Here is a 25,854-nt window from a genome sequence, read left to right on the forward strand (position 1 = left end):
TGGGAAAACATGGATACAGCCTGTGGCTTATGGCTGTATTCATGTTTTCCAAGAAGCCTTAGGGCTGTATCCAACTTCTTCAGCTACCGTTACTGAAATGCCAAACAATTGGACTCGTCTTTAGTGCTACTGTTTGAATGGAACCTAGGTTGAGTATAAGCAATTCAACTCCACTAAAACACTGTGCTCTGCCATGTATGGCAAAGGTCATACTTGTTGATTGGTGGGAGTCATAATTCTGCTCATACGTTGACAAGTTGGTGAAACCCCTTAAACTGTTTTGTCTCTATCAATCATAAGACCCATGTACACAATATGGAACATGGGACCAGCTCTAGTTTTGTAAACTTGGATGTAGAACCCACATTTTTTCTTGTAATAGACCAAAGAGACCTCGTTTTGACCTTTTTAGCAGCAACTAAGCTAAGAGGGCAATGTAGCAGAGCTGAGAGGGCTGGGTAAGTTGCAAGGGGGTGCGGATGTCGGGTGGCCCGCCGCTCTACTGGGGGGGGGACCGCGAGCGTGCTGGGGGGGGGGGCGCACTCACCGGGCGGGTGGCGGCTGCGGGGCCGGGTGAGCTCTGAGCGGGCTGCCACCGGGAGATCACGCACAGGAGCACCGGGCGGGCGCCGCCGCAGGAGCTCCTGGGGGTGAGCGGGGGGGGGGGGGGGGGCGGGCGAGCACAGGCGCCGCAGGTGCACAGGAGCGGCGGGCGCCGCCGCTGCAGGAGCTCCGGGGTGAGCGGTGAGCAGGGGGCGGGCGGCCACCGGGAGATCACACAAAGGAGCCGGCGGGCGGGTGAAGCTACAGGTGCACAGGAGCACCGGGGTGAGCGGCGGGCGAACGCCGCCACGGCCTCTACTGAGGGTGGGATGGGGGGGGCACACAGTGGAGTGAGCTTGGGGCTGGGTACAATCTGCTGTCAGAGAGAGTAACAGTGCTCAGCAGCAGCAGCTGTCACTGTCTCAGTGCCCTCCCTCTCTTCAGTGTGCTGGGTTAGAAGCGCTAACCCGGCCCATTGAAGAGAAGGAGGACACGTGATGCCGTCTCGGAGGGTCGGGGCCAGGAGCAGGGAGCATGTCGGAGTGGACTGAGAGCTGATGATTCTCTGCAATCCGTGGGGGTGGGGGCACCTAGATAACAGCAAAACTGTGCAGAATCCGTAATAAATTTATATTGGAAAGGTGGAACGCTACGGGTGAGCAACGTATTAATGCAAAAATAATTTTTGGGGGAATACCCCTTTAATATCTTAATGCCATGCCTACCTAATATTCCTATACATGCAAGGCTGTAGATGTGTAGTCCAAGAAAGTCCACTGGAAATGTCCTGGACTGGTTTGTTTCGAAACCTAAGAAGGTTCTTTTATAGTGAGTGATATGGTCAATGGAAGAATAAGATGATAGACATAGTAGTGTCCAGAAAAGATATCATGAGATGGTTGGACCATTAACTAGGTCTCTTAACAGAGACTTGGTTATTTGGATTTAGCTAAGAGAGTAAATTCCCAAGTGGTGTCCCTCACGGTGCATAAGGCCCAAGCTAGGGAGAAGAATGACCCATTGAACAGCTCGGAACACCTCTCTGCTTACGTAAATGTGACCATGAAGCCTCTATTCCTGACCATTCAGCTGCAAGCTGAGAACATCACGTTCACTTTAAACCTACCCCTGAGAATATACAGGAAAACCGCAAATCCTGCTTGTTAAACCCCTATTTTTTTTACAGAATCTCTAACTTTTTTTGCGTATCTATTGGCGAGCCTTACAAAGTACTCTTTTAGAAACATTCCACTTCAATTTGATCGATAGTTTGCCTTGAAACAAGAAGTGCCCATAGTGTATTTTGCAGGGATACAAAACCAGCATTGTCCGATAAGAGAAGGAGATCACAGTGAGCCTGTTGTTGACAAGCACAAACATTTTTATTGTACGTCAAGAGGAGAGTCGGTTCAGAGGACGGTAATAACAGAATGAAAGAAGGGTTTGTGGTAGAAAAGGAAATAAAAAGAAACAACTATATCAATTGGACCAAGGAAACGGCACCTGCTGTTTAAGCCAACTGCACATATACATCCACCTTCCGTTAACCTGTCAGGAGCTGAAGTGCAAGCTATTAGATGACACGTAATATCACGTAATATCCAAGTTATCATCATCATGTTTGGTGCACAGCATCTCACCCAAGTCTTCCTATTACTATAGAGATAGTGGATAACCTTTCTTACTCCTGCACATTTCCCTTTTGGCTTCCATGTTTGACTTACTCAAGAGAAGTGACCAAAATAAGTCTGTGTAGCACATAGAACCTGCTGTGACTACTAGATTCAAGATGGTCACCTAAACAGGAGGTCAAATGGATGCCATAACCTGCACAATACAGAACACTTCATAAAGATGTGTAGTACTATCATAGTAGGGGTATGCCCTGATTTCTATATGTTAACTATATATTGTAGTATACTAAAAGCTACCATACTGACTACAGTTGAAGGATCTTTCCTTCTGCTAACCAGTAGTTATCCTTACATATAGAAGCCATAGAGTGGTATCTAGACGTTCCCTCACTAAACTTACTTTGTGGCCATAGCCTTGTATCTACATACCATGGCTAAGGCAAAATGACCTAGCACTGGTGTTGAGCGGAGATGACAAACTGTTCGGGGTTGGCAAAATTCGGCATCTCTGCTCAACACTACCTAGCACCCATCATCCATTACATATACCCCACCAGCCTCTCCGAGGTTACCCCTTGCCTATAAAGACCTAACATTTAGTTCCTGGCTCAATTTTTTTTATTAGGTTCAGTACAAAGAATGGCTGCCTCTCATCTATGTAGAAGACAGGTCCTTCTTTACTACACTTATTCATTTTCTTTCTGGTTCTCTGTCTAGCGTAGGGCCTCCTGGAATTCAGCACTGGAATTCTTCACCTTTACTTGTTCATTTTCCTAGAAAGCTGACTCCTGGTGCATCTGGACTGGAAGATTATCGGAATACCTGTAACTTTTTTGACTCAACACATAACTGGAAGCAGCGGCTGACAACCACCTATGGAGAAACTCCATGGCCTTTCAGGGAAGTATCAGTAACAGACTGGACTTACTGAGGAGATCGGAGAGAGTCAACGTTGTTATGATGTTTATTGAATTTTGATAAAGATCATACGGACTGGTGCTTAACCAGACTGATAAAAGTAAAACATCTATTAAATACTATACAATGGTAAAACTAAAACCTTCCAAATATTCCAAAGACTATTCAAGACGATACAAAATGAGTACTTGCCATCATTTCGGATGTTGCCATGATTGAGGTAATACAATATTTTCGGAGATTATTGGCTACCACTTTGTCATGATCCCTACATCTTGTCTGCTTTTAGGACTGGGCAAGGACAGGATTTGATACAGCTAACCATAGTGAATATTAAACATAACAGAATACAGACATGTTGAGCCTCTCCATCAATGGTCATGTCCACTTTGAACAATGGGTAGGTGATGACAGTGCTAGGTAGCCGTTACGAGGTGGAGCACCTGGCATGACCACCAATATCACATGCAATGGATCGATGGTCCAACCCAATAAGAGTGTAGACTATTAGGGTACCTCAACTACCTAAACAAAATATAATACAGCTACTACCTCACCACATTACAAGACAAATTATCATTACACGCAATGGATCAGAGAGTTTGCAGTGAGCTGAAATTCCTTGTAGACCTCATTCATGAGGTCTCTTGGTTCTTCTCTAAGACCATGAACTTATAGCTGGAGAAGGGGGGAACCTTGACATAGAATAAGGGTGGAAGAGCAGTTCTCTGCAATATCATCTCAATTGTTTGTAATCATGTTATATGGGAAGACCCCATTAGCTGTCTCACACATTTTCCCTTCCTTCAGCACCAGAGTAACCACCAGTCCCTCTAGAACAGAAGGATTGTTTTGAGTATCATCTCTGTGACACACCTTGAAAACATACTGTAAGTAGGATAGCTTGCAGAGGTTTCAAAAGCAGGCTACATCCATCACCGAAAGATCGCAAGACCTTTATACGGCGTTGATACACTGTTTTTTTATTTTACTTTTTTATTAAATATGAGAAGGGGTGAGGCTGGTGATGAGTTAATGTTTTTTATAACGGTTCTTTGGTGTATCTCCACAACCGGTCACATCACAGTTGAGACCTATAGGCTTTTTACTGATGGTGCCTAGGAGATCTGGAAGCTCATGTGTTATGGCTTTCTCGATCTTCTCGAGGAGGCAGCCACCCATGTAGGAGCACTGCTGGGACAGAAGCTTGAAGCCTGTAATGGGGTTTACTCCAAAGAAATCTTTGTAGGCCTCACGGTTGGGAAGGTCGAATTTGCTGACGTTGGTCTTGGCCAAAATGGACTTGAAAATGAAGAATTTATCAGGATCCTCTACTATATCCTTGAACACAAGTTCTCCATCACTGAAGAATGTCATCTTGTCCTTGTAGGTCTGAAGGTATCGGTCAACCAGCAAGGCATGGATACGGACTCTGATAGCATGCTGACGAATGAAGGCTATCTTGTTTTCAAGTCTGTTCTCGATGACTTGAGTAAGATCTTCTAGAAGGGAAATCTCTTCTTTAAGGAATAGCTCTTTGTGTGTTTCTGGATGATAGTCTTCTGGCCAGAAAGAGCTGACATAGACTCTTGGGGGCTCAGTAACATTGATGAGAGGTGCCAGACTCCAGAAGAGAGCACCATATACCCTCATAAGTTCTTGAGTGGCCAAGCTGTCAGCCTTGTTGAGGATGATACGGATCTGAGACTCACGGCCCTTCAGCTGTCTGAACAGCATCTCCAATTCCAGACCCACATCCAGTTTGGTTGGGTCAAATACAACAAAAATGAGATCAGCTCTATCAATAAACCATTGGCATACATCATTGAATGGATAACCTGAGAAAGAAAATTGAAAAAACAATAGTATACTATAATATCCTTGTTAGACAATTGATGTGACTATGTGATAATTGCTATTGCTAGTGCTGAGTGGAGTTGCCAAACTGTTCGGGTTCAGTAACGCTCTCCAAACCTGAATGCTCAGCATTCGACTCCTGGTGGCTACAGAAGTTGGGTGCAGCCCTAGGGAGTCCTGGAAAACATGGATACAGCCATAGTCTATAGGCTGTTTCCATGTTTTCCAGGACTCCCTAGGGCTGCATCAAACTTCTGTAGCCACGGGGAGTCAAATGCAGAGTTTTTGAGTTGGAGAATGCTACTGCACCTGAACAGTTCGGTATCTCCGCTCAACACTAACTATTGGTTTACTGTGATCATACACACCTCTTTCTTGTTGTTTTCGGTTCTCAATGATACCAGGAGTATCCACCAATGTCACTCTCTCCAAGAGTTTATGGGGAATCTCAATGCCAATAAGCTTCTCAAGAAAGTTCTGCCCAAATTTCTCCAGTGGAGAGAAAGAACGAGAACTGTCGGCAGCCATCACAATGCCCTCAATAGTCTTCAGCTTTGGCCCATGCATGAGGACGGTAAATTCAGAAGTTGTGGGTTCAGCACCTACCAAACAGTAAGGAACACAGTTATTTTTAGATGGACCCAGTAAAAATTCATGTGCATTATGAAGATGACTCTTTTATTACCTGTATACAGTTGATGGGGGGCTTCATCCAGCCCCAAGAGGTAGTTGATCATGGTGGACTTGCCAACGCTCCAAGGTCCCAAAAACAACACCATTGGTTTAGAGGTGATCTCTCCATCTATGAAACAAACATTATAATCGATGAATTAGAAGTTTATTATGGATTTGAGACATTAAGAACCGAAGAAGCAGAACTAACCAGCAAATAAAGCCAATATTAAAATATGCGCAATGGATTGAACGTGACTCCATCAAACTCCTTAAAGGGGGTGTCCACTTTAAGTAATGCCTTCCTATTACAAAGATGGCCCTATGACAGCGTGTCCTCTTGCTTAGAAACATATCAACCAGCTGTAATCTCTAAGGGAACCTCCCCTGCAGCGCCACCACAGGTGGAATAAAGCATTACATTGTTTATATTTCAATCAATGGACAGTTCCTGTAATCCACGGATGTGTTGGGTCCTCCAAAGAGAAACGCATCCCTAACTATGACATTTAGGCCCAGGAACAGCAAGACAAGTTTTCAGGAGTTTTGAAAAGAACCAAAAAAGGGATTTACTTGGTAATCATTATATTGTTGTACCAAGAAAAAAAACAAAGTAATTAAAAAAAATGAAAAAATAAAAAACGATAACCCCAAAGGTAGGTTGCCCCACCACCAACCATGGTGCCAATAGGCCTCAGAGATACACTACAGGGATTAAATGATTCATGTCATAGCACTGAGATATTCCAACACTGTCCTCCTGGTCCCGGGCCAGATTCTTGTCTAATTTTCTCATCTCATGATGATGTGCCGCTTCTTGTTATATGACAAGACTCATTCACTGGTACGTAGCGATATATTAGCCGCTTGTTAGTGGTGTGGCGGTCACACATTACACAGCTCCACAGCAGGCTGTAAGTTGAGGATAGCAGGTGAGTATGCAAGGCTGTCAGATGGGGTCATTTCAGGTCCGTGTTATAGGAGGCAGACAGGCAAGCTGAAAAGGCCAGGCAGGACACAGGCACCTTAGGCAGTTCTACCCACCTGCGGCCGAGTCAGCAAGGCTACGTCCATGATAAGCTGTTAGCAGATGGGAGGGAAACGATATGTCAACATTTCATCACAACGCAAGGGAAAGCTGTGCCCTATGGCAGATGCAAGTAAGAGTGCAGTGTGCCAAATGCAATACTATTGTATATAACCTTATTCTTATAGGAAACATATCAACGTGGGAGACACCATGCTGTGACATTTCTTATCACCATTATAGAGGTTCATGTTCTTAAAGGGAAATTATCATCAGGTTAGAAGCATCTAACCTGCTGATATGTCCCTATAGGATGAAGGTGATTTTCTTACCTTCATCCTCCGCACTGTTTCCATGGTATTAACAGTTTATCTATAGTCTATATACTTTATTGTATCTATATATCTCTATGCTAAGTAGGTGTTTTATTACACTAAGGGCAGGGCTACCACCCACAGTGCAATGCTGTAACCTACCCTGGGTCGGCACGTTCCACAGATATAGGGGCAGGCCAGCCGGGGGCAGATTGGTGCATTGGGGGTGGTAGTCCTGCCCCAGTGGACCAAAGCATAAAGACAAAACTCCTAATAGCAAAGAAATGGCGCCTGGGATGAAGGTAAAAAACTTACCTTCATCCTCAGCTCCCCATAGGCTATAGGGTTAGATTCTTTTAACCTGCTGATAGTTTCCCTTTAAAAGAACACTAAATATAAAAAATTAATTCCAAATGTTCCTTGTTTTTGCTGATCCTATTTTGTCTCATATTTAAACTAAGAGATACAGTATATAAAAATATCTTCTCTATGTGTCCCAGGAGATCAGCCATGTCTCCTTTCCTCCTCCTTACTGTTCTGCATCTGGCTGCAGCAGGAGCCTCCCCCCAGCTCAGTATATAAACCCCAGCCTGCGGTTAAGCCCATCAGCAGTTCTTTGCAGGCTTATGCAGGACAGTTAGTCTCCGGAAAATGCATATAATGCTGCAGATGATAACATTTGTTTTGGGGGGTTTTTTCAAGCATTTCTCGGTTTGCTGCTCCTTTAAGGCCTCTTTGCTTCTCTATTCTATTACTAAAGGCCAGATGCTATGAATGGAGCAATAACTGTACGTGTGTGTGTTGGGGGGTCCCTAAGCTGGCAATCCATGGGGACCCTGTGGTCAGGCGGCTACAAAAGGCTACCACTTAAAATCATTAATTGGGTACCTTAAAGGGGTATTTCCACCTTGGCAAGTTAGCCCCTATCCACAGTATCCACAAAATAGGGCATAGCTAAGAGATCTTAAGAACGGGAACCCCGAAATCTGCCCCATTTATTCTCTACAGAGCTGCCTTCAGCTATCTCTGGGGGTTCAATAGAGAATGAATGGAGTGATGGCACCCATGCGCAAACTACTGCTCCATCCAGGTGGGATTCTGGGGCCCATACGCTCGGAAGAACCACCAAATTGGGGGACCCTGAAATCCTGCGGGACCCGAACATCTCTTGGTTATGCCCTAAGCCTGTGAATACTCTATATAGTGCATAGCTTGTCAACCCTTTAACTGCAGGGGTAATTTATCCTTCTTATTGTGGCAGAGGGTGCACCACCTATGCTTACCCCGTAATTTCATGCAATCGGACACGTTACATTACACAGGGGGCACTATGTAAACATGCAGACATGCAACACTTGGGGTGCTGAGTGTTTGTAGGGGATAAGAGTCAGGTGTGCATCCGCTGCCCCATTCCTTCTGCTTATCTGAGCTGTCTGGTAGCAGGAATCATGAACTCCCCCCATTACCATGTACACATGGTACATACAGTATATGACTGACACCTGCTGTATGGTACACCTCTCACTGCATGTTACACTTTGTAAGGGCTATTTCTTTGTTAGTTTGATCAATAAATCAGATTCCTGTTGAATGTAAATGATTAAAACACCAGGGTAAATATTCAGCCGTCCCTAATGGGAATTTCTTTAAAGCGAGTCTGAAATCACAATCTTTCCCCCCAAAACCACTTGTACCTTCAGCTTTTAATCCAAGATCTGTCCTGGGGTCCATTCGGTAGATGATGCAGTTATTGTCCTAAAAAACAACTTTTAAACTTGCAGCCCTTTGTCAAATTAGCGTGGCCTAGAGTGTCTGTGCCCTAGGCTTGCACCACCTGTCTGTCCCTCATCCTCGCCATTTTCATCATTAGGAATGCCCCAGGCAGGATTTCTCCTATTCATTGCTTTTCAGAACACTGCATCATTAAGGCCCATGTGCAGTGTTCAAACAAGTGATAAATAGGAGAAATCCTAGCCAGGGGCATTCCTAATGGTGAAAAGGGTGGGGAGGAGGGACGGAGGGGTGGTACAAGCCTAGGGCATAGACATTCTAGGCCATGCCAATTTGACACAGGGCTGCAAGATTAAAAGTTGTTTTTTTAGGACAATAACTGCATCACCTGCCGAACAGACCCCAGGACAGATCTTGGATTAACAGCAGCTAGCTGACGGTACAAGCGCTTTTGGGGGGGCAGATTGTGTGTACACTTCTGAGTCACTTTAATTACATAATCTGGCCATACACATAACAGTGCCCATACTCCTTAGATGAAAACAACACGATTGTTCACTGGGTAAAATTTATCAAAGAACAATGGTTTCATCCAATGGCCTAAAAAGATGTTGGATGTGGTGGACATTTTTAGGTGATGGACAAAAGATTGTTAATTCAAAAATGGTCACTTATAAATGAATATTTTTAAAATGTTTTAGAATATTTGAAGAAAGATCGCTCATCCTTCACCCGACCTTGGCCAGTTTGGACTAAAATGTGTATGGTTGTGTCTACGAAATGATGATTGTTTGTTGGGATTGGTCAATTTACTTTTATCTATAGGCGGCCATTAGAGATGAGGAACCTTGTGCGCTCTAACTCATCTCTAGTGGCCGTACACCAATACAGGTAATAAATGTTGGCCAAAGAAGCATGGTAAGCAACATACTGCTCTGGCATCAGCTATCTCTTTAAGAACTAAGGGGTCTGGCAGTGAAATTCCATCATGCCAAACATCATGGTAAGTGGAGTCTCGGCGGACCCCCATACACTTTATACTGACAACTGACCTTAATAAGTATAAAGTGTATGGGGACCTTAAAGGGGAACTATCAGCAGGTTAGACTAATCTAATCTGCTGATAGCCCCCTATTGCGCAGAGGGCGCAGAGGAGGAAGGTATGTCTCTTACCTTCCTCCTCGCCGCTGTTCCCGTTCCGTTAGCAGTTCACTCCTTGGTCCGGAGCAAAGATTCTATCCTATTCAGATGACACACATGCTCAGGAAAGCCAGACATGCATGTGTGTGGGGGAATGGGAAATAGCTGTCAGCTAAGCAAGCACTGACTGACAGCTGTCCTATGTGTACAGCCAGCTTTACCCATTTGTTGATTTATCAGCCATCAAACTTACAGGCCCAGTCAAAGCATTATGTCCAGTGCCCTGCTAATGCAGTGTTGTCATGGGGACATTATGTGGATATACAGGAGTGTCTATTATATAGCCGTATACTGGATACCACTATTTAAAAAAAAAAAAAAAAAAAAAAAGATTGTTCTCAAATCAACAGAAAAATGTGTAACTTACTTCTCAGCTGCTGTATGTCCTGCAGGAAGTGGAGTTTTCTTTCCAGTCTGACACATGTCAGAAACTGTAGCAAATAGAAGGAGCCCCACAGAAAACCTCTCCTGCTCTGGACAGTTCCTGACATGGACAGAGGTGGCAGCAGAGAGCACTGTGTCAGACTGGAAAGAACACACCACTTCCTGCAGGACATACAGCAGCTGATAAGTACTGGAAGACTGGAATTTTTTTTTATCTGTACTACTTTCTGACACCTGTTAAATAAATAAAAAAATTCCCACGGGAATAACCCTTTAAGTTACTAGAAAATTTTGTGAAACGCACTACTCTGGATGATGGTGGTCAGGTGACCTCTGGATTTCACCTGCACAGTATTCCCAGATAATCCCTTTAAGATGTGTACTGGGATTTGGATTGATTCAATGTCCCTATGACAACACTGGAGCACATGGAGGAGACACTGCCATTAGCACACAGGAGCGGAGGCACTGCAAATGTCATAGATACTGGCTCAATCAATGATTTACCACAATCCATGTTTTTCACATGCAGTAGGAAGCCATTGGTGTATAACTTAGCGTTCCCCTTTAAGTAGTTTTCAAAGATTCTAATTGGTATCACTGACAGACAAGTATCACAAAGACTGGGATCTCTTGTTGTAGAGTTCCTCCATCTACTCTGGTGCTTCCTATCTGTGTACTGTTGGCCACACTCCATGCCACACTCAGACCTGCTCACCTGTGATCTCATACTGTCTCAGCTCATTGTACTTGTAAGACAGTTCCAGGGGTTTGATAGAAGAGTGATAGATCTTCCTTAGTCTCTGCAGTGCCGCTGGAATAGAATAGATGAGAGTGGTGAGAAGCGAAGCCAAGTACATCAAGTATTATAAAATGGGGCCCAGATCATACAAAGAGTACTCTTTGCTTTCTACAAAGAAGCCCCAGCTCTGGTTGGCTCCTCCCCTTAGATCACAGTTCCTCAGGGGAGGGGAGTCCTGCGTAGGTTTTATCCACCTATTGTCCAAGTCAGGGATGGGGAACCTGTGGCCCTCCATTTGTGGCAAAATTATAATTCCCTACATCTCTTTGGCTTTTGCTGTCCAGGCATATTGGGAATTATAGTTTTGTAACAGTTGGAGGCCCACGGGTTTCCCATCCCTGTGTTAGATACTAGGTGGGAATAACCTATGCAGGACTACAGTCCCCTGGGGAACTGCCTTGTTAGCTAACCAAGGGTTGAGGATTTGCCCCAAGGGTTATGGAAAAGGGTAATAAAGGAGAAAACATACACATAACTACCATATACATAAACATACTCATAACTACCAATAGTCCCACTTTTGACTGGACAAACTTGTGAACCAGATTACAGAAGAAGCAGAGTTTGTGCAAACCCTGCCCAAAAGTGCACATTCCCTGCTTAAAGGGATTATCCTTGAATAAAAAAAAGTTTTTATATGCAGTTGTGGGTGGTGGAAACATTAAAAAGAAGTGAGTGATACTCACCTACCCTGATCCCCCACAGCTTACTTTCTGATGGCACACAGAAGCAAAAAATGGTAAATCAGCTCACATTTGGTTTTCTTCTTTTCCTTTTGGTCATATGATATCTAGGAGGGTGCACGAGTCTTACAACAGCCAGTAGTTAGTCCATAAGAAAAATGTAGGTGAAGGTCCCAGCACTTCATGAATTATTAAAATACAAAAATGTTGATATTCAAATAAAAATGCTCCTGTGACGTGTTCTCCCCACAAGACCTGCCTCCCCCTGCTAGTCAAACCAGGGGGTGTGCACTGCTATGGCCATTGGTTAGCTGGGCGGGGCAGATCCTACAAGGATGTGCATCAAAGGAATCAGGAAGAAGTGGTGATCAGTGGAGATCAGCAGCTGCGGGGGACTAAGGTAAGTGAGTATCACTTTTTTTTTTTTTACACCACCCTTATCCATATGTTAAAAAAATATTCTTTAGACATCCCCTTTAAGCATCTTGATTTTGTTAAGTTACAAGTCAACCAAAATTACCAGTAGGTACCAAATGCAGCTACCTGTGTAATCATCTGCTGGTTTCTCCTCTGAAAGCTTCAAGGTGTTGTCAATATGGCTTCTGTCCCTCCTGGGGAATTCTTCCACATCTTCTACATCATCTGTAAGAAAGAAATGAATTGTGACTAAGCCAGTGAGTAACGGCAATAAAACTTAACGTTACATAGGGTGGGATATTCTATAAAATATTTATCAGCCTTTTTACCATATATAACAGGATATGCTTATGTATGTAAATGCAGGCAGATAGCAGCACATGCAAATACAGCATAAAGCTTGGGTCGCTGCAGAGTGCCAAGGGGACAGGGGCGGCTCCAAGAAGCTATACTACTTTAGCCATTGATGTACATCTGTGGTCTCCAGCTGTTGCAAAATCCTCAGCAATCAACAGTGGGGAATCCTGATGCTTTCAGTTTCCCTACAGCGCCACCACAGGGAAAGTGAAGAATTACACACCTCCCTTTCGAATAAATGATATGTCTGATTAAGGGCCCTGTTCCACGGCACGATTATTGTTCGCATAATCGTTCACTATAAACGATCCAAACGACCGCTATTGCGAAAGACCTGAATTCGTTCACCCATTTTCATGGAAAGATAATCGTTACTTATGATCGTTCTTGCGGTCGTCTTGTCGTCGCTATTGCGTTCGTCTCTACTGTGAATGACCGAACGACATCTTATTCAATGTGAACGATTTGCGAACGAGCAACGATAAAAATAGGTCCAGGTCTTATTAAACAATCAACGATTTCTCGTTCGGTCGTTAGTCGTTAACTGCCATTCAACCGAACGATTATCGTTAATGCTGGGTTAACACGGAACGATTATCGTGCGAATTTGCACGATAACGATCGAATTTGAACGATGATCGTACGTGTAAATGCAGCGAACGATCGAACGTCGAGCGAGAAATCGATCATTTTGATCCTTGAACATGTTCTTAAATCGTCGTTTGTCATTTGCAAAAAATTCGCAGATCGTTCCGTGTAAACAGTCGTTCACCGATTTTACCTATGTGCGAGATAGGCTTAAGCGATGGCAAAACGATCGAAAAATGAATTTTCTGTACGATATATCGTTCTGTCTAAACGCTGATTGTTATTTTAAAAAAATCGTTACTTCGAAATCGGTAATCGTACGATCGGGCGAATTATTGTTCCGTATAAACGCAGCATTAGATTCGAACGATTTAACGATAATCTGAAGGATAGAAGAATAGGACCCTAACACAGGACAAGACAGGTCCTCCAGTGCAGGAGAAACTCTGTGTAACCACTCTCCAATACAGCAAAGAAGTGATGGACCTGACCAGAGGACCTCAGCTCAGAATTAGTGTATATGAAATTGGGTTTTCTAAATTGGAGAACACCACTAATGAATAGTTACAGATGTGGCCACTTTTATTATGACCTAAGCAATTTGCAGCTTTTACAGAAAACAAAAATCTACTGTGAATTTCCCTTTAATTCTTATGTAACAATCCTATTGATGAAAGCTAAATTTTTCTATCCTCCATAAAAAAAAGTCGGACAGGCCCAGACCCAGATGCAACATTGAGATTCACTTCCTTGAAAAGAAAAACATACATAGGATCTATCCATATTTTCCAGAACTTCCTAGGATGCATCCAACTTCTTCATTCACCGGTATTCAAATGCTGCATCCTCAGGTTCGGACAAACCCGTGCGTGCTCGAGGTTCACTACTCTCTAGAAATAACATATCTATAGATTGTTAGGGTCCTATTCCACAGGCCGATGGGGGCTCGATCAATAAGGTAAATGAGCGCCGATCTGCTAGATCGGCGCTCGTTTACTGGGCCTATTCCACGGCCCGATAATCGTTTAGTGAGGGCTGCAGGGACATTGTTACCGATGTCTTTGCAGCCCTTGTTTAAACACCATACATTACCTACATATTTTGCAGGGCTTCTCCTGCGCTCCTTCTGCCTCCCGATCCCGCGCGCGGCCTCTCTGTGCTGACAGACCGCTCAGCCAATCACTGTCCGCGGCGGTCCTGGCCAGTGATTGGCTGAGCGGTCTGTCAGCTAAGACAGGCCGCACCGAAGCTGCTGCTGCTCGCGGAATCGGGAGGAACATATGTAGGTAATGTATGGTGTTTGTGAGATCGTCGGTCGTCAGGTGCGCATCGCTATTCCACGCAGTGATGTGTGGTTGGTGCCCGATGATTTTAGGTTTGAACCTAAATAAATGATCAACCAATGACACGATCATCGGCTGATCGTTGTCTCTATTCCACGGAGCGATAATCGGCCGAATCGGGCCGATTCGGCTGATTGACGTTCCGTGGAATAGGCCCCTTACTCATGTATGGGGTAGATACACACAATGCATTCGGAAAGTCTTCAAACTCATTAACTTTTTTCACATTTTGTTATGTTCTTCGTGCTAAATAGAAAAAAAATAATACGTTTCTCCCGTTTTGAAAGACACATTTCTGTCTATATAAGGTCACACAGCTGGCAATATGTATCAGAGAAAACACCATGTCATGAGGAGGAAAGACCTGCCTGTAGAGCTCAGAGATAGGATTGCATGGAGCAGAGGGCATAATAATCATTATACTGCACTGAACGTTCTCAAGAGCACACCAGCCTCCATAATTCTTACATGGTAGAAATTAGAAACAACCAGGACTTTTCCTAAAGCTGCCACCAAACTGAGTAATCGGGGGAGAAGAACCTTGGTAACAGAGGTGACTAAGAACCCAATGATCGCTCTGGCGGAGCTCTTAAGATCTTGTGTGCAGACAGGGTCAACCATCACTGCAGCCTTTATGGCACAGTGGAGAGAAAGAAGCCGCTCCCCAGTAACAGACACATGACAGCTGTCTAAGAGGATCTGCAGAGAAGAACAGCAAAAAATCCCCAAATCCAGGTATGTAAAGTTGTGGCCTCTACCCAAAAAGACTAGAGGCCAAAATTACTGCCAAAGCGTCCTCAACTGAATACTTATTAACGTCTCTTTCACGTATGGTAATGAAAGATATTAGTTTTTTCTTTTCGATAAATTAGTAAACATTCCAGTTCGCTTTGTCATTATGGACTATTTAGGGAAGAATGATAGGGGAAAACATAACAAAATGTGAAGAAACTGAAAAGGCCTGAAGTCTTTTTGAATGGTTTGTATGTTATAATTAATGTATTAGAAAGTAATAGTTGAATTTGATGGATCCCTGACCTAACCCATTCATGTCTTAAAGAGTCATAGGATTCTGAAGTACAATCTGCTTGTGAAGTTCCGTTAAGATTACATGAATGACTACCTTTTAGTCTTCTTGACCTTGATTTAGGAGCTTGTTTCTGGGATAGTTTAGAAGATGACTTTGCTGTTTGTTGGTTGAGTACTTTATTGCTCTCATTGATCTTCTCTCCAGCGGATACCTGATCCTCACTTAATGGTTTTGGAGGCGAGTTGTCAGAAGACTCTTTCGATTCCTCTGCACTCTCTGTTTCTGTAGTGTCGGCTTTGTCTTCTTCTTTTTCTTCAAGAGTTCCTTCATTAATTTTATCTTCTGTATCTGATAATTTTCCTTCTGTATCTTCAGATATGTTCTCTTTGTGTCCATCAACAACTGAATCTTGCTCTTCTTTTGAAGGTTCTCCTTCCTGCTCTTCTTCTAAAGACTTGCCTCCACTAGTCTGGTCTTCTAACTTTGGTTCTTCTTCTAAAGACTGGTCAGTATTTGCATCAGTCTCATCATCGTGCTCTGGTTCTCCAGTCTCTTCCGAAGATTCACCCAGATTTGTATCAGTCTCTCCATCAGGTTCTGGTTTTACATCATCTTCTTTCTCATCTTGAGAAGAATCAACCTCATGTAAATGAGTCTCACCATCTGCCTCTGGTTCTTCATCCTCTTCCTCCTCTTCTTCAGACTCCCCCCTGGTTACATCATTCTCAGCATCTACCTTTGGCAGTTCATCCTCTTTGTGTTCTTCTTCTGAGGACTCACCTCCAGTTTCTTCAGCATTTTCCTCTGGTTCTTCAGTATCTTCATGCTCTTCTTCTAAAGACTCACCGCCATTTGTATCTGCCCCATCATCTTCCTCTGATTCTTCAACTTTTTCTTGCTCCTCTTCTGAAGACTCACCCCCATTTATATCAGCATCTTCCTCTGGTTCTTTAGCATCTTCTTGCTCTTCATCTGAAGACTCACCACCCTTTGTATCAGCATCTTCCTCTGGTTCTTTAGCATCTTCTTGCTCTTCATCTGAAGACTCACCACCATTTGTATCAGCATCTTCCTCTGGTTCTTCAGCATCTTCTTGTTCTTCATCTGAAGACTCACCACCATTTGTATCAGCCTCAGCATCTCCCTCTGGTTCTTCATCTTCTTCTTGCTCCTCTTCTACAGACTCACTTCCATTGGCATCAACCTCAGCATCTACCTCTGGTTCTTCAGCTTCTTCTTTCTCCTCTTCTGGAGACTCACCCCCATTTGTATCAGCCTCAGCATCCAACTCTGGTTCTTCTGCTACTTCTTTCTTTTCTTCAGACTCATGTATGCCATCTTGCTCTACATTCCCTTCAGATTGTCCTTCAGTCTCTTCATTGACATCTAGTGCTGCTACATTCTCCAAAACTTCATCTGTCTCAACTCCTTCGTCAACACTCTGATAATCGGCATCATCAGGAACTGCCTCTTCAGATTCTTGATCTATGGTCACATCTTGGCCTTGTTCAGCATCGGGTTCCCCTCCTGCTTCGCCTTCGACATTGACAGGATCACAGAGAGATGTACCTGGAGTAATATTCTGCTTCTCTTGTCTCTCCTCAGTCGCTGATCTACAATCCTGTTGCTTTATCTCATGTGTTTCCGGCTCAAGGCCTTCATTATATGAGAGTATTAGGTTCTTCTCTGTAAGAATTTGATCTGCATAAAGAGACTTGTCATCCAAGATGGAGTCCACTGCACCTGTCTGCCCATCAGCAAAGGTTCCAACATCCTCGGGGACATCAGTAGAAGAGACTTGCAATTCTAAACAGAAGACGATCAGTCAGTGTCATGGGTTCCATGGGTTCACGAGGAGCACAGCAATACAATCATAAACAGCTGGAGAATGGCGTGTAGGAGGTTAAGTGTGTTCTTTAGTCAGTAAGCGTGGCAATCCCTTGTCAACTTAATTTTTATGGTATATACTGTACATATACAAAATCATCTCATACCTAAATGATACTTTAAAGTGTTACTGTCATTTGTAGTAACTTTTGACATGGCCGTAGACATGTCAGAATTTACTATTCACATCAGGTCTCGCTCCTGAGACCCGCTGTGATCCCAAGATCAGGAGGGAGTGCACAGTAGCATGCTTCATTCCCCGGCTGTCAATTAAATCCAACATTACAGTCTATGGAGTGAAAAAATCAGGAGTTCTGATAGCCGGGAACAGGGGCGCACTGCTGTACCACCCCCCCCCCCCCCCCCCCACACACACACACACACACACATACTGTATCTCTGGATTGCAGTGGGTCTCAGGAGTGAGACCTGGTGCAATCAGTAACTTTTGACACGTCTGATGACATGTCAAGGCGTTAATACAAATGACGGTAATGCTTTAAGGTGTCCATTCTATAAAAAAATAATATTTGTTAATTCTGGCCATACATAGTAGATTAAGTTTGGCCAAACCTGTTGGTTTTAGAAGGATCATCTCTCTGTGTAATGTGTATGAGGGCTTCCCTAGGATCAGGTAGTGGGATCCAACAAATCTAATCCTAAAGGGAGCAGCTGTAGTCTCCTACCCGTTTCAGAACAAAGGTATGTGTATGGAGGTAAGGGGGTTCAGTATATTGGGAATGAGACTTTGGCCAACAATGATCTAATGTGTATGGCCCGGCCTACATCTTCTTTGCAGCAGATAGATAGATGATAGATAGATAGATGATAGATAGAGAGGAGATAGATAGATACATAGATAGACAGACAGATGATAGATAGACAGATAGATAGATAGATAGATAGATAGATAGATAGATAATAGATAGATAGATACAATAGATAGATAGATAGATAGATAGATAGATAGATAGATAGGAGATAGATAGATAAATAGATAGATAGATAGGAGATAGATAATAGATAGATAGATAGGAGATAGATAGATAGGAGATAGATAGATATGATAGGTGATAGATGATAGATAATAGATAGATAGATAAATAGGAGATAGATAGATAGATAGATAGATAGATAGATAGATAGATAGATAGATAGATAGATAGGAGATAGATAGATAGATAGATAGATAGGAGATAGATAGATAGATAGATAGATAGATAGATAGATAGGAGATAGATAGATAGATAGATAGATAGATAGATAGATAGATAGATAGTAGATAGATAGATAGATAGATAATGACAGGAGATAGATGATAGATAATAGATAGATAGATAGATAGATAGATAGATAGATAGATATTGTCTATTGTGCACTGTTACTACAATACACCTCCGCCCTGAATCCACCTCCGCCTGTAGTCACAGAACACCAACTTTCTTTATTCATGTGAGTATACAAGTTCAGGAAGTGGCCAAAACACACAGAGACAAAGAACAAAGTGCACATTATATCCATGAAGGTCGCAGGTTATGGGCTCATGTTCAGCTAGCACGGATGATCCCAGTATTGTCTATAAATCATTCACTATATGGAGAATGGAAATAATGGACACAGATAATCCTCCCATGATCAATGGTCCAAATGTAATCCCTATATGACTGATCTCCCTACACCATATCTCCCAGTACCTGGTCTGTTTCTGAGCTCCATTGCTGACCAATGGGCCCATTTATGGCTGGCCCCATAGACATTGTATACAATATTACTTGTGGGAGATTATGTAGGTGAAAACAATAAAGTTTTTATTATATAATTTCAGATTTTGTTATTTGTGTGATTATTGCAGACATAACGGAAGCCATTGCCTGCATCAGTCCACTATAGTTAGACCAGAGCACCGAGAATCCAGCAAAGAGGTATCTGCCCTTTACTGAGGTAAAAATACATCTGAAATGTGCTACGTTGTCGAGAGTGTGCCCCGTGTGCAATGTGTGAGGTGCCAGGAATTTCCCAGGGGACAGCAGGAACATTAATCTATGCAGCTATTTCAGATGGGATCCTGACCTCTCCTCATTGTCTCCAATCATCTGGTGTCACAGGGTTTGTGCCGGCCCTTGTACCCTAAAGCCTTACAGAGGGACATGTAAATCTATCCATCCATCTTATATCTATTATCTATCTATCTATCTATCTATCTATCTATCTATCTATCTATCTATCTCCTATCTATCTATTCTATCTATCTATTCTATCATATATCTATCATCTGTCTCCTATCTATCTATCTATCTATCTATCTATCTATCTATCTATCAATCTCCTATCTATCTCCTATCTATTATCTATCTATCTATCTATCTCCTATCTATCTATCCCCTATCTATTATCTATCTATCTATCTATCTATCTATCTATCTATCTAGCTATCTCCTATCTATCTATCTATCTATCTATCTATCTATCTCCTATCTATCTATCTCCTATCTATTATCTATCTATCTATCTATCTATCTATCTATCTATCTATCTATCTATCTAGCTATCTAGCTATCTCCTATCTATCTCCTATCTATCTATCTCCTATCTATCTATCTATCTATCTCCTATCTATATCTATCTATCTCCTATCTATTATCAATCTATCTATCTATCTATCTATCTATCTATCTATCTATCTCCTATCTATCTCCTATCTATCTATCTCCTATCTATCTATCTATCTATCTATCTCCTATCTATCTCCTATCTATCTATCTCATATTTATTATCTATCTATCTATCTATCTATCTATCTATCTATCTATCTCCTACCTATCTATCTATCTATCTATCTATCTATCTATCTATCTATCTATCTCCTATCTATATCTATCTTCTATCTATCTATCTCCTATCTATCTATCCATCTATTATCTATCTATCTATCTATCTATCTATCTATCTATCTATCTATCTATCTATCTCCTATCTATCTATCTATCTATCTATCTATCTATCTATCTATCTATCACTTGCATAATGATGTCAACCAGCTAATGGGAAATTGTTTGGTCCACTTGGGTTTGTTGAGTCTGTTTATAGGCTTGTCTGCCAAAAAGGGCAAAACATTATTAGAATGAACATTGACAACTATAGGTGCATGATGAAAATGTCAAGGAATATTAGAATCTCTAGGGTGATTATGAGATACATAGGAGGAGATAGATAGATAGATAGATAGATAGATAGATAGATAGATAGGTAGATAGGAGATAGATAGATAGATAGATAGATAGATAGATAGATAGATAGGTAGATAGGAGATAGATAGGAGATGGATAGATAGATAGATAGATAGATAGATAGATAGATAGGAGATAGATAGATAGATAGATAGATAGATAGATAGGAGATAGATAGATAGGATATAGATAGGAGATAGATAGATAGATAGATAGATAGATAGATAGATAGATAGATAGATAGATAGATAGATAGGAGATAGAGAGATAGATAGATAGGAGATAGATAGATAGATAGATAGATAGATAGATAGATAGATAGGAGATAGATAGATAGATAGATAGATAGGAGATAGATAGATAGATAGATAGATAGATAGAAGATAGATAGATAGATAGATAGATAGATAGATAGATAGATAGATAGATAGGAGATAGATAGATAGATAGATAGATAGAAGATAGATAGGAGATAGATAGATAGATAGATAGATAATAGATAGATAGGAGATAGATAGATACATAGATAATAGATAGATAGATACATAGATAATAGATAGATATGAGATAGATAGAAAAATAGATGATAGATAGATAGATAGATAATAAATAGATAGATAATTAATAGATAGATATGAGATAGATAGATGATACATAGATATCTATCTAAACGACCGCTAAGGAGCAATTTGAACTATATAACAATATTTAGCTCGATAATCGTCCTATGTAATAGGGCCCTAAGTCAGGACAGTTCTACAGGTGCATGTGGTGTATAATTGTCCTTTAGAGGAGAAGTAGTTGTCCAAGCAGAGGAATTTTTAGCTGTATTCCTGCAACGTCCCAACCCCAGAAGTTGTTACCAGGTTAAAATATCAGGAAGTGAATGTAGTTTATTATTTTCTATCACCCCCTTTCTGGGAATGAAGCTAAAAGGTTCCCTGAGCAGACAACCCCTTTAAGCTGACCATACACATTACAAAGGTGTCAAGCACACCTGGAGATTTAGGCAGGACTAGCTGACTGTCAAATATGTATTGGGGCCTCCTTTGGGACTCTCCCTATCTGCCATCGGATCAGGCACTTGGATTCCAACATGCCTGATCCTTTTGTTCTTGGGGAAGTAAGGTGCCGTCTGAGGTGTCTGAAAGCAGCAGTGATGGCAGCGGCTTTCTCCTCTCTTACTGTTTAGTACACATGAACTCTCACCAAAGCTGTATATGGGGGAAACAGGAGAGATAGCTGTCAAACATCCATCAAACACCTCGGCGGTGACTTATCTCCTATAAGAACAAAAGGATTGGGCACACTGAACTTCTTTCCCTTGCCATCTGTCATTGGGGGGAAAGCTGGGACACTCCCAGACACATTAGATCTTTGGCTAGTCTCACCGAAATTGGCACGTCCAGCCAACATTCATCTAATGTGTACGGCCATTGTGCTGATACGGCACCTAGAGCCCAGCAAGATAATCCACCTGATATGACCACTAAAGCTCTCTGCCACCACTAGGATCCCTCTTGTGTCATTGATACTCGGCCTCCGGGCCCAGGAGGATTGTGGGAAAAGTATGTCACTTAGTTTGAAGCTGATGCAGCGTAAGTGACATAACTCACATACTCAGCCAACTGGAGGGAAAAGGGCACAGGCAGAGGGATATAGCTGTCCCCGACCAATCGCCCTTGTGAGACTGACATCCTGATGGGTCTGTATGGGGCCTGTAATATCTCTCCCAGCTTGCACAATTATCTACAGGAGCCGCTGTGACTCCTGTGACACAGACCTAAAAATGACAAGGGGTCATGTACATTTACATACTTAGCCATCCTGGTCAGTGTCAGGTGGTCCGTTCTGCAGACGCTGCCTGGATGTAATTTGGGGTCTAAGGGGGGGGGGGGTTACAAAGAAACTTTACCAAATGGCAAAAAGAACACAGAGGTTACAGCAATGTGGAAATCTCACTGTAACCTACGTCATATTTATTTCCTTCTGGGCAGATTGTGATGGACTACAATATGTCTCCTATTTTGCGGCCTTTTTAAAGGGTTTGGCCTTATAGTGTTAAAGGGGTATTCAAGCTTAAAAAAAAAAAATCAAATTAACAGGTGTCAGAAAGTTATATTGATTTGTTAATGACTTCTATTTAAAAATCTCCAGGCCTCCAGTATTTATCAGCTGCTGTATGTCCTGCAGGAAGTGGTGTATTCTTTCCAGTCTGACACAGTGCTCTCTGCTGCCACCTCTGTCCATGTCAGGAACTGTCCAGCGCAGCAGCCAATCCCCATAGAAAATCTCTCCTGCTCTAGACCATGGGTCTCCAAACTGCGGCCCTCCAGCTGTTGCGAAACTACAACTCCCATCATGCCTGGACAGCTATAGCTTTGGATTTGGCTGTCCAGGCATGATGGGAAATGTAGTTTTGCACAGCTGGAGGGCAGCAGTTTGGCGACCCATGCTCTAGACAGTTTGTGACATGGACAAACATGGCAGCAGAGAGCAATGTGTCAGACTGGAAAAAATACACCGCTTCCTGCAGGACATACAGCAGCTGATAAGTATGGGAAAACGAGATTTTTAAATAGAAGTAAGTTACGAATCTATATAACTTTCTGAAACCAGTTGATTTGAAGGAAAAAGATTTTCGCCAGAGTACCCCTTTAATACATTTTATTGAAACAGTCATGTACCTTGAAATTTTATTTAGGAAACAAAAGAGTTTGTTTCAATAAACTTTATATATAATAAGCAAGATCTATTAACAACTTGTTGTTGGTACTGAAGACTGATACCCTAAAGTCAAGTCATTCTTATAAGACATCAATGTTTTATCATTGAGGATTGGACCCCTAAGACCCCCACCTATCAGAAAAAGGAAGAAGTAACATCACTTATGAAGGCACCAGGTTCACTTTCATCCATGTGAGCACCTGCGCCTAGAATAGGGCTGAGCTGCAGTACCAGACACAGCCACACTCATATCTATGGCGCTGTGTATAGGTAACACTCCAGTGATTGTGATACATTGCTACTAATGTAAATGAAAGGAGTCATGTTACAACCCACAAGTGGCAAGAAATGCATCCAGAATGGGTTTCTTGGACTGGACCACAGCTTTAGGTGACAATACAAACCTATTCATCTGTATTATCTGCAATGTAGCACTAAGCCTGGAGTGCTGCTATAGGACCTTTGAAACACCGGACCCCAGCTATTGGTGGTCCCATACACTTTATGGCCAGGTTCACACATGGTATAACACTGGCCATTCTGTGACGTGGGTCACAGAACCGCCGGTGTTACTGAAGATCATCCTGGCCGCCACTGCAGTACCGGCCGGATGATCTTCATTTCTGGTAAATTCGGATGCAGGCGTACCCGTGTGCCCCCACATCCCAATTCACCGTTTCACACAATGGAGCGTGTGGCCGGATCCGCACGCTCCTTTGTGTGAACCGACATGTTCTCTGCGGCCGCTATTCAATGAATAGCGGCCGCAGAAAACTGACATGTCAGTTTTACGCGCTGCCTGGATGGAATCCCGGCCCGGAGCATATACTATGTTTGTACGCTCCGTCCGGGATTCCATCTATTCACATCCAACGTATGTTTTGTATAAATCACGGCCGCTGTTGCAAAATCTAACAACGGCTGTGATTTATACAAAACATACGTTGTGTGAATATAGCCAAAATCCTGATCCAGGACTCGACACTATAGAAAAACAGTGTTGTTGGCAAACAGAGGAACGAAGAACTGTCCCAGGGTCCTGAAAACTAGCCTGCACAGTGACACCAGTATGCACACCACTAGTCTACACATTACATCGCAGTACATACAATACACAGATAGCTAAATGATTGTTTGACCAACAGCTACTGTACACATGGATGCTCGTTTGGCTGAGCGTGCATGCACTTGGGGGCTATGTTCACACTGCGTACGAATCCGTACACAGGTCTTACGCTGCCGTACATGTGCGGCTAAAACTACAGGCGTGTGAAAAATCGACATGTGGCCAGATGCGTACGCACCGCGAACATACGCCCGTAGTACAGTTATGCTTCCCTAGCTTGTTTCGAAGCGATCTGAGGCAGGTCATTTACTTGGAAATCTTCGCCCAGCCCAGTAAACCCCACAGAACCTTTTGGATCGAAAAATCAAGTTCAATTTGGCTGAAATAAGTACTCCGAACGGGACCGCATGGAAATCCACGGCTGTGAGTTTCAACATTTCCGTCCTCAAACAATGGTCTTGTTCATTTTTTACGGCGCTGTATACGATTCGGCCATAAGCTCATACGTAGTGTGCATTGTGCGGGCGTATATCGTATACTTTCAAGCCAACGCATCAACCTCAAAACTACGTGCGTATATTCGCGGTTCGCACTACGGGTGGATTCATACTCAGTGTGCACATAGCCTAAATGAGAAGACTGCAAAAGCGTCTGTCAGACACCTCTGACTTATCTACCTAAGAACACAAGGATGATACCAGGGGCGTAACTAGAAATGGCTGGGCCCCATAGCAAACTTTTGATTGGGCCCCCCTTCCTTCCTGACTGACTACTTAGCTGTCAAATCTAGTCATACTTGCAAGCGCTCATCAGGAGTGCTTGCAGTTAAAGGGATATTTGCAGAACCTGGGATGCCCGCTTGGCCACCTAGTGTTTCAAATCATGACAGTTCAGGGGACATATTTCAAGAGCAGGCAATGGGGCCCCCTGATGTGGTGGGCCCCATAGCAGCTGCTATGGCTGCTACAGTGGTAGTTAGGCCCTGGATGATACCTTGCCCAATGCTTCTTTCCTGACATCTGCTGTCAGGGGCGGATTAACTTTACCATGGGCCCTGGGCTGTTCACCAAGCTTGCCCCCCCCCCCCCAACCCACTGTAACTATAGCGGCAGTAGCTTTAGTTTTTTTCTTCCGTAATGCAGCCTTTAAAGCACCTGTGGTGACATCATTGTCACATGATAAGGTCCTTTACTATGTTCTTTAATGTTACTGTATTGTCTCCTAGTTGCAGTTTTGCCCTGATTTGTGCAAAACTGCGGTATAAAGCAGCGATTTTTTTATGCAAATCATGGCAGAACTGTAGCCTGGAGATAATACACCACTGAAAGTATAGGTTAGTTTGAGTGGCCATGGGCCCTCCAGGAGCTCAGGGCCCCGGGTTACCGCCCGAAATGGACTTATTATAATCCGCTACTGTCAGAGGGTGTTGGGGATCCCCTATACACAT

At 42.9% G+C, this 25,854-nt stretch overlaps 1 protein-coding gene across 2 annotated transcripts in view; it reads right to left on the reverse strand.

Moving 5' to 3' along the window:
* Positions 1-1,903: 1,903 nt before the first annotated feature.
* The window catches only part of SRL (sarcalumenin), a 36,872-nt gene continuing 12,921 nt past the window's right edge, over positions 1,904-25,854 (reverse strand). Inside the window, exons 2-8 of one of the 2 annotated variants that reach the window (XM_069984125.1) lie at positions 15,594-17,306; positions 12,309-12,407; positions 10,999-11,094; positions 6,669-6,704; positions 5,638-5,754; positions 5,321-5,554; positions 1,904-4,933 (exon numbers count right to left, since the gene is read on the reverse strand). In XM_069984125.1, coding sequence (XP_069840226.1) covers positions 4,128-4,933; positions 5,321-5,554; positions 5,638-5,754; positions 6,669-6,704; positions 10,999-11,094; positions 12,309-12,407; positions 15,594-17,306 — 3,101 coding nt within the window. In that variant the 3' untranslated portion in view covers positions 1,904-4,127. The remainder of the gene's footprint in view (positions 4,934-5,320; positions 5,555-5,637; positions 5,755-6,668; positions 6,705-10,998; positions 11,095-12,308; positions 12,408-15,593; positions 17,307-25,854) is intronic. The other variant, XM_069984126.1, reaches the window with a different exon arrangement.

The sequence above is a fragment of the Dendropsophus ebraccatus genome, chromosome 9 (assembly GCF_027789765.1).
Source record: "Dendropsophus ebraccatus isolate aDenEbr1 chromosome 9, aDenEbr1.pat, whole genome shotgun sequence".
Classification (NCBI taxonomy): domain Eukaryota; kingdom Metazoa; phylum Chordata; class Amphibia; order Anura; family Hylidae; genus Dendropsophus; species Dendropsophus ebraccatus.